The sequence below is a fragment of the Anser cygnoides genome, chromosome 9 (assembly GCF_040182565.1).
Source record: "Anser cygnoides isolate HZ-2024a breed goose chromosome 9, Taihu_goose_T2T_genome, whole genome shotgun sequence".
NCBI lineage: Eukaryota > Metazoa > Chordata > Aves > Anseriformes > Anatidae > Anser > Anser cygnoides.
In genome coordinates, this window is record NC_089881.1 from 9,800,058 (window position 1) to 9,814,933 (window position 14,876).

Genomic DNA, 14,876 nt, shown 5'->3' on the forward strand with positions numbered 1-14,876 from the left:
ACAGGGAGCCCCCCGCGGCCGCTGAGGAGAGCCCCGCCGCCGCCGCCCAGGTGCCGCCGCCCGCCCACCCCATGACGGCCGACTCGTGGAGGAACCTGATCGAGCACATCGGTAAGGAGCCGTCGAGCGGCCGGGCCGCCCGCCCCCCAAAAAAACCCCAACCCCAGCGGCTGCCGCCGGGCCCGAACCCCAGCGAGGAGCGGAGCGGCCCGTGAGGGCGAGGCGAGCCCCGGGCTGGCCGCAGCCGTGCCGTGTTGCCTAGCCTTCGGTCCGCTCCTCAGCGAGGATGGCTTTCTGTCATTATGAAGCGCTCAGTCATCGAGGCTACGGCCGACCTGCTGCTAAAAGCTGGTTTTGAGTGCCTGAAAAGGTGTAAAAGGCAGTCACTGGGTTTTGGCACCCTTGCAGTGGCTACGCTGAGGGACCCGGACTGCCCACGCTGCGTTCAGTGCCTGCTCGCCATGGTCAGACACTGGCAGCCGAGTGCATTATTTTTCCAAGCTGAGTTTCTCATGGTCTCTTTGCAAAGGCAGAGTTGAGGTTATTTGGGCAGGCTGTGGAGGAAAGGATTGCCGTGCTTTCTTTTTTGTGGTGTTTTTGTTGTGTGCAGCCAGAATCCTTTTTATGGTATGCGGAGAGGACCTTTGCTGCTTGTTTCTTGGTTTCCCACATCGGAGTTGTGACATTGCCCAGAGAGATTTGGGCAACTGCAAAATTAGCCCCATCCCGAAGCAGTTTTTGTGTTGGGAACGTAGAAGCTTCCTTTTTAAACAGTTCAGTTTAATTTCTGGAAATGATAGCGCAAGATCCTTGAATGTGGAGAGCAGGGACGTAGCGCTTCGCATGGCAAAATCCGATAGATATTCTCATGAGCAGCAATTCTCATCTCCCTGGCGGGAGAGAGGAGGCTTCTTGTGCTGTCGCTGGGAGAGGAAAGCGGCTGCAGTTTGCTGTCAGCTTGTGGTGGCAAGGCTGATTCCTGGAGCGCCGCTGGGACAGGGACAGGGCCCTGCAGGAGGCTGGTGTGAGAGAGACCCGCAGCAGCCTGCCAGCGGCTGTCAGGCAAGGCAGATGAGTGCTGGACTCTGTGGAAGAGAGCGGTGACCAATCTGGCTGTATGTTGCCAGACGTGTTACTTACTTTTGGCTGCATAGGTACTAATCTCCCAAGGCAAATGTGCCAGTATGTCCTCATTTTACTGAGACTGTGCTGCTAAGAGGCATGCTAAAATACTAAAGCCAGCAGGACTTCAAAGCAACCTGGTTGCTATATTCATATATATTTTTGTGCTGTATATCAGAGGGATGCTATGTGATAGCACTACACGTGCCTGTTCAATTGCAAATAGGTCTTTTGTGCCTTGATGGAAGGAGACAGGGTTTTGACAGCCAGAGATGCTACCCTAATCTTCAGGAAAGAGGTCATTTTAAGTGGCTGGAGCACACTTGCTCCCTTTCTTTCTTCCTGCCTTTGAGGCACTAATGGACTTTTTGCCTGAAACTGGAGCAGAGAATTTCAGAAAAAATGTCTATGGACCTCCTGAGATTTTACGTATCTTTCAATGTAAAAGCGTTTACTTTAAGATCACTCTCTAAGGCGAGCATTTTCCCCAATTAGTAATGAGTTTTGCAATTCCCCTCCCAGTTTGCAAGGGATCCAGGAAGGGAGACTGACAGCAAAATGAAATAGAATAAACATGAAGGGAAAAGTCTAATATAATACTTAGAAACTATGTAAACATCCCTTACGAAGAACAGTTTCATAAGCTTAAGCACTTAAAGTCAACAGGCAGCACCAAACCCATGCTCTGAGCACAGCCTTTAACCAGCTGACAGTAGTGATGGCTGGGACGTTAAGGAACAGACAGAGCTCTTACAGGTCTCTGACATTCTATACTTGCTCGCTTACTAAACATAGGCATCTACTAAATTATCAAATGTTCAGTGTCGTGTTCAACTACTGTTCTCGGCTTCTTTCTGCATACTCAGTCAGTTGGTTCCCAAATTTATCGCTCTCCTTTCAACATGTCAAGATCCCGTTCCCTCACCTTGCATCTGTTATACTGCCTGTCCTGTGCCATAACCATCTCCTGCTCCACTGAGAGCAGGCTTTTGCTTGGTTTCTCCAGGTCTCTCTGAAAATGTTGCAGGTAAAATCAGCTAAGCCTTTTCTTTCCCAGTCATAACCTCCTTGCCAACATATAGATGTACCTTTCACACCAAGACTGCAAGGAAATCTTACGTCCTTGCTAGCACAACCCTCTCTGTTTCCTCCTACCCTTATTCTACCTAAACCTGTCTTTTGTCTTTCTGCTGCTATCACCTTTCTGTTTCTTCCTAATATTGCTGTCTGTGGAAGACCTTCAGCCAGTCTCTCCTCAGCTCCCTCCTTAAAATGTGTTACCTTGGTGGCATTTCCAAACGAGTTCTGGCGGGCAGATGCCTTTCGTCAGTCAGGTCTCCCCCTGTCTGTACTCGCGTCGCCTGCAGCTGAAGGCTCTGTAGGTCTCTCTGTTTGATGGGTCAGACGGGGAATCTGGAAGCAAAATCAAGTTTAATTGTCTGGACATTATTTCCTTAAAAGCAAGGGAAGAAAATGTCTCAAGGATCTTTTGTAAAGGGCTGCTCTCCAGATCTGCACAAGGGAGACTAAATCACCCTCACACAAATACAAAATGTCCTCAATTGCCTCTGACTTGCAGGACAGACCCACCAGCGCAACGATCAGATACTGCAAATGTAATTATCTCCGGTATGAGTAAAATAGATAGATCGTGCTCCAGTTTCTCAGCACGTTTTCCCTTGAGCCACGCACTGGCCATACTGCTTCAGGGTGTTATTTCCCAGCCTGGCCTACTCTGGTGTGCAGGTCGGTAGGGCAGCAGGTACCCAGTGCCCTACTGCACCAGAGCCTTTGAGCACTGGCTGAACTTACAGAGCAGCGCTTCTGAAAGCTGCTCCGATTCAGCAGGCTCTCCGCTCTATTCCTCAAGGAGCCTTTCCAGCCTGCCGCATGCTCAGCACCCTCACTGGTGCTGATTAACAGACAGAAATGCTTAGGAAAGCCATATAAGCCTAGTTGACGCAGAGAGAAATTATATAAGTAGCAGCAGGATGCAAAACTTCAGGGGAAGTCTCCTCTCTTCAGTTATCATGTAGGAAGCTAGCAGAAGACTGTACGGTTTCCTAGGCACAGCTACCCTTACTGCTATTTTAATCCAGCGTTGAGCGTCTTTCCAGGGAGAACAGATAACAGGATATACTCACAGACTGCAGTTCTGCTGTCCTTGTGCCTGCACTTTTCCCCCAGCATATTTCTAGAAGAGTTCTAGCAGTGACTGGTAGAGCCTCGTGAAAACTGGTCCAGAGATTTATTAGGCAGTGACAGCTACAGTTCTGCCCTCCCTAGACAAACTCCTGACCCAGTTGTCTCTCACCTTATTACACGTGGAATCTGCTTTGAGATCCAGTATCATGACTACATGTGACCAGATGGATTTTAATCCCTAATGATTCAGACAAAATAAATTACTTTTTTTTTGTATTATTATTATTTTTAATATCAAGGACTTTTATCTTTATTCATTTTACATTTCTGAGATTTAAGTATAAACCAAGGGAGGTGATGTACTTCATCAGCTTTGGTAAGTGAGAAGATTGACTCAGACTAGGTTCTTGCTCTCCTGTCTTCTTGTATCTTCTAAATAACATTTTATATTCGAACAATTAACGTTCTGGGCCCGACAGATGGCTTAGAAAGAGATATGGGACAAGAGCCTCCTGCACTTATTTCCTGCCTTAGGAGAGAGGCAGGACCTTCTATAGATGGCCAAGGAACTTCAGGATTCCTACCTGTTTGGTGCTGTCAGTTGAAATCAGGAACTGGGGCAAATTCTGTGCAATTTCACCTGCTGCTGAAGTTAGTAACTGAAAATGCGGAAGACACCTCGTGTGATTGACGTGCAGCAAGATGGTGCGAAGTCACAGCCTTTTCTGTGGTGCTGTGGCATTCAGGCAACTTTGAAGCATTAAATTAATATCTTCAATCGTCATAGAAACTGAGAATTAAAAGAGAAAGAAATTAAGCAACATGTCCAATGCTAACCACAAAGTCAATACCAAAACAAACAAGTAACAGTCCCCATGATTCCTTTGTGTAATGCCTTCATTACATGCAGCAGCCCAGCATCTCCTCCTTAAGGATTTTCATAGCCATCAAATTGATCCTTTAAAGTAGTTTCAGTGTATGCAGTGTTACTTTCCAACACACACACCTTTCAATTTATACAGCTTGTAACATCATAATATTACAGAGAATATCAAGGTCTTAAAGAAACATTTAAAAGCCTGGCAAGTAACCAGATGGATTCATACGACTGTTACTACATGTTTTGTGATAGCAGACAATTGTTAGCAACACTGTAGATGTAGAAATGGCCTTCCATTTAGGGTTGCCGGTCCTGTTTGAAATGAAAACGCCATACATGGCTTTTCTGAGGTGAACTAATGCCAAACAAATACCCGTTCCCATCATATGCTGCTACTCTTTTGTTCACTGTAACCTCTGAGACTTGTTACATTGTCTCCTAGGGCTCCTGTATCAGGAATATCGAGATAAATCTACACGCCAGGAGATCGAAACCAGACGACTGCAGGATTCACAGACAGACCCTGAGGAGAGTTCACCCAGTGAGGAAACCCCGTCTGAAACAGAACCTACAAGTACGACCGAGAGCAAAGCTGCACCACAAATCAATTTGCTGAGGAACTCCAACTCCAGGTTCAACTTATGGCAGGATCTTCCGGAGATCCGGAGCAGCGGGGTCCTTAGCATCCTCCAGCCAGATGAGATCAAGCTGCAGGAGGTAAAATGGGGGAAGGCGGAATGTTTCTTAACTGGGTTGCTGCTTAAAAGAGTGAGAGTCAGGTTATCAGGATTTAAAAACAAACAGCTTCACAGCAGTCACAGATGAGCCTTGTTTTGCTAAATACCTTTCCACGTCACGCTGGTCAGCACCACTCACTTTTTTGAAGCTACAGGGTGTTGTCCTATACGCTGTTGCTGCTGGATATTTATTTAGCAAAAGAGAAATTCTTTTCCCTTTTCTGCATCAGTGCTAGGAGCCATTTACAAAGGAAGGGAGAGATAACGAAGGGGTTCTTGCAGTAAAGCTTTTGGTCCCTAATGCGTATTAATCCACCAAAAATCTTAGAAGAGTTCAAGAGTTACCTGTAATCTGTTTTAAATATGATGGCATTAGAGGAAAGGGAAGTGATGGAGATTGATAAGCTTCCTGATTTTTAAATGCCGTTACTTGGAGTCTTGTGCAAAACAGTCAAAAATATTGACAGACAATTTTGCATTTCAGCCATGCAGCACAGTAACATCTCTGTCTGAGGGTTGTACACCGTTAATGTACAGGGCTGCATCGACCAGGAGCAGAGTAGGTGGGGGTAGCTGCCGCAGTTAATGAAAACATCAGTCACACAACAGTTTACAACTGGTTGCTATTTTAGATAGCGTGGGGAGCATGAGTGCTCTTTGGCAGTGCGTAGCACCGGATCCGCAGCCTGCAGCGGAGATGAACAAACCTTGTTTAGGGTGGTGTGTGTTGTGATGTGAGCGAGGGACCTTCACAGGCTTGGCCCCGTGAATCCGTCTGTGCCAGGATGGCTCGTGGTGAGGGCGCCCTACCTTTGTATCCCTTCTGTCCTGGCACGTGTGATTGAACTCAAAATGCTGAACAACATCTCAGGGTGTGAGCAGTTCTCCCTGAGCTTACTTGTGTCTGCCTAGTCAAGACTTATGAATCGCTTGTGTGTACAAGTCCCACCCTGGTCCTGGCCAAGGCTGTAGCTTCGCTGTTTCCCTGGAAGAGCTGGTCTCTCACATCTCAGGGGCACGAGGGGCAGGGCTTCAGCTACACCCTCGGTGGGAGAGACCTGCGTTTGTACAGGGTAGCTTAGGCTGACAGCACAGACTGCTAGTGTGTCAGGGTTACAGCTGAAGGTGACTGAAATGATTTGTTGCTTTTCCATGTTCTTCTGCACTGGTTATTTCCATATCAGATTTGTTCTGTTTACCTGGCAAAACAAGGTACTTCTGACTGCCAGCATTACAAACACAATCTGGCATCTGAAAAACTACAAGCTCTTCTTTTTCTGCTTCAAAATGAGGAGTCACTTATAGAGAAACATCAGCTTAGAAGTTTGCATTATAGATTTCAAAAGCTGCCGTTTCTCTGGAGTTATGTTCATTACCTGTAGGTGTTCTACAGAAAAATATCTGCTAGACCCCAGCATTACGTGTGCTGAATTTTCTTCTTTCGGCTTAAATAACAACAGAAATAAAGCAGATGGAGGTGGGACAGCGCTGCCTTAAAGAAGTGCTGTGCTCTCCCTTCTTGTTACGTTATCGGAGCTAAAATTTCCTTCCTGTTTGTTCTGGATTAGTACAGTGAGAGATTATAAAACTGCCGAAAGCCAGAAAGCTGTGAAATTGGCTGAACATCGAACAGATAGAGTGGAGAATTTGCCTTGTGAGGAGAGTCAAGCACAGGAAACGAGGAGTGCTGGAGAAATCACTGAGGCGATTAAAGAGATGATGTTGAATTCAGCAAGTAGTGGTTGCCGCTGCAGAGCTGAATTTGAGAGAACTGTTCTCACACATGAATTGGGAACGGCAGCTGTATAGGAGGGCTTCAGTGAATGGAAAGAGTTCAGCTTCCTGAAGGAGTATTGGAAGAATCTACCTGAAGCAGAGGACAGCAGAAAATCTGGAGTAAATGTCTTAAGTGCAAAATTGTACCTTTCTGGCCTGTTTTATTTTCAAAGCTGTGTTAAACACAGTGACTAGAAGTGCTTGCAGCTCTTCAGCCGGGAAAAGGTAGAACAAGAGTATTAGTCAGACCGCAGGGAGGAACATGAGTACACGAATGGAAAGGAAGTCAAAGCAAAAACCTGTGTTTACAGCTGAGGAAGGGAACACCACCACAGCCGGGATGGTGCAGGGCTTAAGCAGTCAGAGATAAAGTTGTTCGCCTGCAGCAATCTGCAAAATGAAAGAGGCAACAGTGAGAAAGGTGACACCTGCCAAGAGGAGGAATCTGGTCTTCCGTATTGGTGATGGTGGAAAATAACCAAGCAGGCCATCAACACGAGATAAAAACCAAGACATTTGTTTTTCAAGCATCAAAACAAGAAACTTGACTGGAAGAGCAATGGATGTTTGAAAAGTCTCCTGAAAGGCAATTTGTTATAGTCCCCACTGGAATGAGTGACCCAGAAAATGAAGTTTCAGGGAGGAAAAAAAAAAAAACAAAAAACATACACCCACCTCCTCTCAGCAATTTCAGAAAAAAAAATTGCAGCATGGGCCATTAGCCCTGGGAACTCAAACAGAATTCAGACAGCAATGGCTTCAGCCACATCAGTTTTTTTAATTTAAAGCTAATGTCAGAGTAACAAAATGTAAAACAACAACTGGAACTGTCACAAAAATGTAGGCAAAAATGTAGAAAAATGAAGAACAAAAGAAAAAACAACATGTTACAGACCGCAGGGGTCAGGGAAATACACAAATTATGTGCTACTAGAATAATTATCAGAAATGACTAAATCATTCATAGGGTAGCTTAATTATCCAGACATCTGTTGAGCATCAAACACAGCAAAACATGAATCATCAAGGACTTTCTTATAAGTACGTAGAAAATTTAGTGATGAAAAAAGCAGACCAAGCCAAAAGAAGTGCTGACATGGAGTCAGTGCGAAGGAAGTGGCAGGCAACACGTATGTAGCAGGAGGAACAAGTGACTGGAGAGAAAACACTCTGTGTATTACATGTAATGTAGGCTAAAACAAATTCTGTCGCAGAGGTACTAGGCTTTGAAAAGGTAGCGATCCAGAGGTAAGAAGGAAGAGCATTTAGCCTATGAAATGTTTTAGCACGAACCTTAAATTCCATTATTGGCGTTGTCTTTTTGTGGAGTGGCTCCGGTTTACTCCTCCTTCCGAGTTCATATCTCTACCTTTCAGTTTGTTGTTGTTTGACTTAACTACATTGTTTATTCATTTTGTCCTCTTCTACTTGCTACACGTGACTCACCTTCCGTGTGTTAGGAGATTCCAAGCTGAGTGGAGCTGGCCAAAACAATTGACAGATTAAAAAAAACAACAGCAATGACAAAAAACATTGAGTATGAGTAACGTATCCTCATAACTTGAACGGAACCATTGTTGCTGAGATGGTTTGATAAACCATAGGCTTTGATAAACTTTCTCTAGGGATTATTTGGATCCTGGTCACTTTGGTGTTAGAAAAATTGGCAGGTAGACAGACTAATCTGCACCTGCATGACACAGTGTGAATCTGGATCACAGGGCACCTGCTGTGAAAATCTTTGCTTAAGCAAAAGAGGGACTCGAACCCGGTGCATGCAGCAGTGATGTGGCCTCTGTGGAAGAACGTTTGACAGGGAGGCAGTCTTTCTCTTGTTCCATTTCCACAAAAATGTCCAGAAAACATTTAATTTCCTTTCCTTCTTTGAGCAAGCCTTAGCTTTTGAACATCTAAATTTGCTCTAAAACTGAGCTACCCTCCTCCAGAGAGCTCTTGGGCTGTCCTTACTGCACTTTTGGCAGGTGGATGTCGTACGCGCCCTGTGAAGATGACCAGGTCTGAGAGCTGGTCACAGCCAATACCGTGGCATCAGCTCAAAACAAGATCCCTCCTAGGCTGGGTCAGAATCCCCCCGTATTCGCTGGTGGTTTACAGGAGGATCCGAGCTACTGGGAACAGATATTTTCAATCTCTGCAATAAAACATCATATTGTCTCAGACGGGATTTAGCCTTAGGGTTACTTACTCCTGTCTTTGGTGACTCTTAATTTTTTTTCCTTTTTTAATCTTCTTTTTTCTTTTTACTTTTGCTTCACTTCTCTTTCCTTTCTTAGTCTCTCTGCCAAAATATAAGCAATGAAAACAATTAGTACAGCTCTTATGCAAGTCATAGATTTCATGAAGTTAATGACCCAGAGGACTCAGGAAACTCTTGGTCATGTTTCCAAGAGACAGTTTCAGACTGTTTATAGACTCAGGGAGACAGTATTACATCAGTTGACATTGAGTTCACATTTTCTCTGAATATTTCTGCAGCTCTGAAGCCAGAAGTTCTTTCTCTTTTATCTAGTGTCACAGAGTTCAGCTGCTCTCAGAAATCTCATCCTTACATCACAGTTCAGATGTTTGCAGTTCGTTTGTACCATTCAGATGGGAAAGAGCAGTCTGGGCTCTTTAGAGTAGGCTTTGGGGTACTTTGGGTCTGCAGGGGACCAGCTAGATCTCCAAAGTCACTTGAGGAACTTGTGCCTTGCACATGCTGTAGTGAACACTCAGAGAAGCTTGTCCTGACCAGCAGAGATAACGTTTCCTTCCCTGGCATCTCCTTTAAGTCAGAACCTTGTGATATTTTCTCTATGGATTTCAATATTGCTTGAAACTTGCATTCCCTTAGCGCCCCCCCCCCCCCCCCCCCCCCCCCCCCCCCCCCCCCCATGGTGGGCAGCAAACACACAAATTAATTTCTCCAAACATAGGCAGTGGGAACTTCTGTGTCTGCATGTTAGGAAGCAAGCTTATAGATTAGGCAAGTTGTCAGAGGGTTTAAAGACCTTAATGACGTGGCAGATCTTAACCTTGACTCTCGTGGTCATCCTGCAAAGACCCAGCAGAAAATAAAGTCCTGGCCTGGAGTATCTGGAAAGCTGCAGAGTGAAATGACTGGTAGTACCAGTCCTCAGGGTACTGGGAAGGAATAAGCTATCCCTACACATCCCATCTTGTTCTTTGTTGCATCTTTACCTGTTCTTCTCCTCTCGGTTATTAAAACAAGCTATTGTAAGAAGTGTATTTTGGAGACCTAGCCAGTCATCCATTTTTCTTACCGGGAACCTGTTCTTGAAGAAAATAAAACATTCTTTTATTCCTTAAACACCAGCTGTTCCACATGCACCAAGTGCCTTCATTTCCACCTGCACCCTTTGCTTTGTCTCCCTTCAGGGGCTGTATGGGCACAGCCTCCTCCAGCGCAGGACAGGACCACCTGCTTAGAGGCCCGTCTGACTTTCTGCCCACTTATTTCTTATGATGTTAACCCTACAAAGAATGGAAACATTAGTTCAACTGATACTTCAGCAGTTCTGGATTTGATAACAATCCCTCCCCGCTGTGCCCATCCTCCCAGCTCTTGCCCTATATCAGGAATATTATCCAGGTCTCTGTACCTTGGGTCCTCCTGTAATGCACAGCAACATCTCCAGGAAAAGCCCAAAAACTGATCAGCAGAGAGTTTCATTTCTTTAAAAAGAGAAACAAAACAAATCAGTCCACAAGACAGACCCCCTGCTAATCTGAAAGATACTTTTCCATATGTACAGCAAAAAATAAAAATTATACTGCACATACCTGCCGCTCTTTTGTTACTTTAACAACTCTGGTTGGGCCCATGGAGGCTCTCAGGGCTGGTGGCACTCAGGGAGTCAAACTGCCAGAGCAGCTTTAGGGGCAAGAAAGTGAGACTTTTGCTACCAAAAGGTCCTTTTTCATTAACAGCAGCACGGCCCAGCCCCAGGACACGCCTTCATCAAGAGATGCCTGAAGGAGCTAATGATTTTCTGCCATGTCAAAGCCTTTGCAAGAATCTTAAATTAATCTTACTTAAACGAATGGATTTGGTATTTGTGTCAATAACCACTTGCTTTATCTACCTCTGCACGCAGCCTGGAGTGTAATTACTCTGTGTAGCAACAGTGCACTGTCCCTCTGGCACCTGCTATAGACAAGGCTTTACATCCTCACCTCATTAAGATGTATCTCTGAAACAAGCCATCGGATTGTCCTTCTGCTTCCCCAGACCACATCCCTGGCCTGAGGAAGCTGGGCTTTGCGCCACGACTTCGCTTTTAACAGGAAAAGCAAGTGCTGAAATTCAGAGATTGTTTATACCTTACAGTAACAGTTAGGGACTGCTGTGCCTTGTCCCGGTCCTCGGTGAAGTGGGTCAGAAAAGTGTATGGCTGGGCTTGGCCAGGGAGCCTCACCTGGGCTTTCCTTAGGTTCAGGGAACACGCAGGGCTTTGCAGCACCACAGCTGTGCGTTTGTATCAGCTGTGCCCCAAGGAGCACGTGTCGCACGCTGGGACCGCAGGGTGCTGGTGTGCAGCCAATCCCTACCCCACGGCTTTTCTAATACGGGCATAGGTGGTGCAACGAGACCCTGCTGGGAGCCCAACAAGCCACAGCAAGCCAGTGCTGCATGATCAGCACGGGCCTGGAGGGGGTGTGCAGACTGCCAAAGGGAACTCCCTGTAGGGGAGAGAAATGTGCAGGGTGGTGACAGGGGGTGCAGGGGACTTGGCACCCTCAGGTCAAACTACCTGAGTGATGCTGGGGAGGGTGTAGGAAGTGCTTTTATGTGAGCACGTGCACAACGTGGGACTGCTCATCTGAGAGACAGAATTCTGCTGGGAAGGTGCAGTGGAAGGAAACGTGGTCAAACAGCTTAGGAGAGAGGAGAGGGAGATGGGGAAGATTTCCTATCCTATGTAACACATGGGAAATACCCCTTCACGTTTACCTCTCCCTGCACGCGGGGTCTGGAGGGTGGGGGCAATGTCCATGACTTCATGCAGCACAGATGTTCCCATTAACGCTGCGTGCACCTCCCTATGAAAGTAGAAGGTACCTGCTGATGGCCGCCTTTGGGATTCTCCCCCAGGCAATGTTTGAGCTGGTTACTTCCGAAGCCTCGTATTACAAGAGTCTGAATCTGCTGGTGTCTCACTTCATGGAGAACGAACGCCTGAAAAAGATCTTACACCAGTCTGAGGCACACATCCTCTTCTCCAATGTCCTGGACGTCATGGCTGTCAGTGAGCGGTAAGACACCTGCCGCTGGATTTTTGGCTAGCTGAATGGCATCTCTTCAGCTAAATTTGTTTGGAGAGCAGACTGAGCAGTCTGCTACCCAGCCTTTTCAAAAAGCTTGCGGACACGTTAATTGCTTTCAGCCCGAGGGGCAGAAACTGGGAATTATGTTGAATGTGCAGGTCATAATGAGTGCTGGTTTTCTTATCTAGCTTCCTGTTGGACCTTGAGCAACGTGTGGAGGAGAATATTGTGATCTCGGATGTGTGCGATATCGTCTACCAGCACACCGTTAATCACTTCTCTGTGTACATCACCTACGTCTCCAACCAGACCTACCAGGAGAGAGCTTACAAGCAGCTTCTGTGAGTTCCAGTGCTTGATGCTGTATTACTTCCCAAAATGGCATAGGCCATTGATTTAGCAGTAATTTCAATATTGCTAAATAGTACAGAAACAGGATTTCCCACTGCACTGATTTTACTCTGCATTTATAAAAAAGGAAACATAATTAAAAGGCTTTATGGTAAGGGTGGGGTGAGAGAGTAGGCAAGGAGCATACCAAATGAATTCAGAGCTAGCAGTTCCCAGCTGTGGGAAATGCTTTCAGTGGACATGAGAACACACGCTTGTGAAATGCATGCATTTTTAAACTGCAAGTAGAGACATGAGATCGAAAGGCTGAGAATATGATGGAGCTCTCTGAAGGCAAGAACAGCCACTGCTTTTCCTGAGCTTCTCAGCAAGGCTGAACCTTCCCAAAGTTGAGATTTTTTTTTTTCAAAAGAACAAAACTTTCTTAAAAGGAAAAAAAAAAAAAAAGGCATTTTCATCACATTCTGGTGTTACAAATACAGGCACGATGCCTGAGGATATAATCCAAGATATTTTTGCATTATTTTTCAAGTTCAGCTAGTCTTTTGGTCCGGTAGGAATTCTACCATCTCAAAACGAAGAGTGCCCTACAGGCTTGTCTTCGAGCAGGAGGATTAATTTTTTCTTCAGTTACAATGGCCTGGATTCCTTCAGGACAGCCCATTGAACATGCTGCACTATATTTCCTCCCCATAGCAGCAGCTGGTTTGGGGGAGTGTAATGAGCCCTAATCCTTTCCTTTCTCTGATCTCCAGCTTTTGAGGCAAAAAAAAACCACTCCAAGCGGCCTCTGCTGAGCTTGGCCAACTGTTCTCTCTAAAAGGAGGGTACTGCAGGGTTTCCTTGAGTCAGAGGTGAGCAATATAAACAGTGTGTCCAGAGTCATTAGCTAACTACTCAGAAGTGAACCAGCAGTAGGCTGGATTACTTGAGCTTGAAAAGGACCTATTGGAGTTGGAAGTATTCCTAGATATGAATTGAGAGGGCAGTATTTTTTTCGTCTGAGAGAGAATATGGAGGACTTTGAAAAGAATAGACTCTCTTCCTCAGGCTCCAAGCTAGCCCAAGAATTTCACAGCACTTGGCTGAACTTGAAGCCTCAGGTGTTTCACAGCTGCCCCCACTTTGGCTGTGTTTCTCAAACACGCTCAGGTCCGTTCTGCTGTGGCTCTGGCAAGTGACACGGTGACACAAGTACCTGCTGCAGCAGGAGAAGCACTTAGAGCATCTTCTCTTGGAGTGCTGTGAGTCACAGGTAGTGAAGACAGGTTCTGCATGGTTAGCAATGTCTTCACATCCATGCTGGTTTTGCTAGCCAGGGCTCCAGAAGTCTTCCACGTGGCTGCTGGCCCTCACAATCACCAGGAGGTGCTGGCTTTGACTGCAGCAGCTGGGGCTTGTGGAACTGCTCAGCGCAGCCATGTCTGTGGCTCAGCAACGCCTGGGAATGGCCTGGGGGATGGCCTGTGCTCTTCTCAGGCCACATAACGATTTCCATCCTCCTGCTAAGCAGCCAGGAGTAGCCAAGTTTTGTGGCTTGTCTTGTTCTTATGACTGTGTGAATTTCACCTTGTCACAGAGATCCAACTGTGTAAAAATATATAATTATGCCTGTGACTCATCTACTTGGACACACACCCCATTCACACACACCTACGCACACAGCGTATGCTGCTAAGCTAGATGTGCTACACATGTGAACATGCTACCATGGCTTGTACATTAAAAGACTATTTTTTCCATCCCCCAACTCTATAAATAGCTCTGGATTCAAACCAAAATACACCTAGAAGCATTTGGTTCCTCCTCCCTTCCTTTCTGTTCCTGGGAGAAGCGAGGCAGATGCTGTCTGTGGGACTGGGCTGCTTTTGGGTCACCACCCACACACCAAAGTCACATGCAGGGTGGCACTCTCTCGCTCTCTCTCTCCTTCCCCCCTCAGCCAGGACAAGCCAGCTTTCCGGGAAGTGATCTCACAGCTGGAGCTGGATCCCAAGTGCAAAGGCCTGTCCTTTTCTTCCTTCCTGATTTTGCCATTTCAAAGGATCACTCGGCTCAAGCTACTCGTGCAGGTAGAGTTTTGCTCTTCTGTGTTGTCCAAAGGTCTTCTGCATCACTCCTGGAGTTCTCCTGTCCAACGGTTCATAATGAGGCTTACAAACAGCCAAGATCAGCCCTAGAGCTGGGTGAAGCTTTTCCACAGAATAGGACGTTGTCAACTATGGGAAAGTTTTCAGTCACGGAGAGAACATCTCCAACTTGATGTTGAATTTGCCTTGTAGTTTTTACTAAATAAGAGTTGAGGAGGAGCTTTACTGTAGAGCTGCTAGAAGGGGTAGCAGTGGTACATGAAGCCAACTGCCTAATGGTTAGGCTGCTCATGTACAGGTGCACAGTGTAAAACAGCTCCAAAATTGTGTGTAATACCCAAATCATGGTGGCTTGGGCCAGACTGCGGCAGCTGTGCTTTGCCAGCACGTCTGAACATTGCACTAGAGGACATGCTTCTAGGGATGAGGCGGCAGCTCAGTCCCAAAAAGTCTTATCCAATTTGGATTAGCAAACACTACCTGCTA

General features: G+C 46.1%; 1 protein-coding gene across 5 annotated transcripts in view; it reads left to right on the forward strand.

The window, feature by feature from the left end:
- Positions 1 to 14,876, forward strand: part of NGEF (neuronal guanine nucleotide exchange factor) — a 40,566-nt gene that overhangs the window by 14,183 nt on the left and 11,507 nt on the right. For all 5 annotated transcript variants that reach the window (XM_067002642.1, XM_067002643.1, XM_067002644.1 and 2 more), the window contains 5 exons: positions 5 to 111; positions 4,590 to 4,864; positions 11,777 to 11,937; positions 12,138 to 12,290; positions 14,243 to 14,372. In XM_067002642.1, the coding sequence (XP_066858743.1) occupies positions 5 to 111; positions 4,590 to 4,864; positions 11,777 to 11,937; positions 12,138 to 12,290; positions 14,243 to 14,372 (826 nt within the window). The remainder of the gene's footprint in view (positions 1 to 4; positions 112 to 4,589; positions 4,865 to 11,776; positions 11,938 to 12,137; positions 12,291 to 14,242; positions 14,373 to 14,876) is intronic.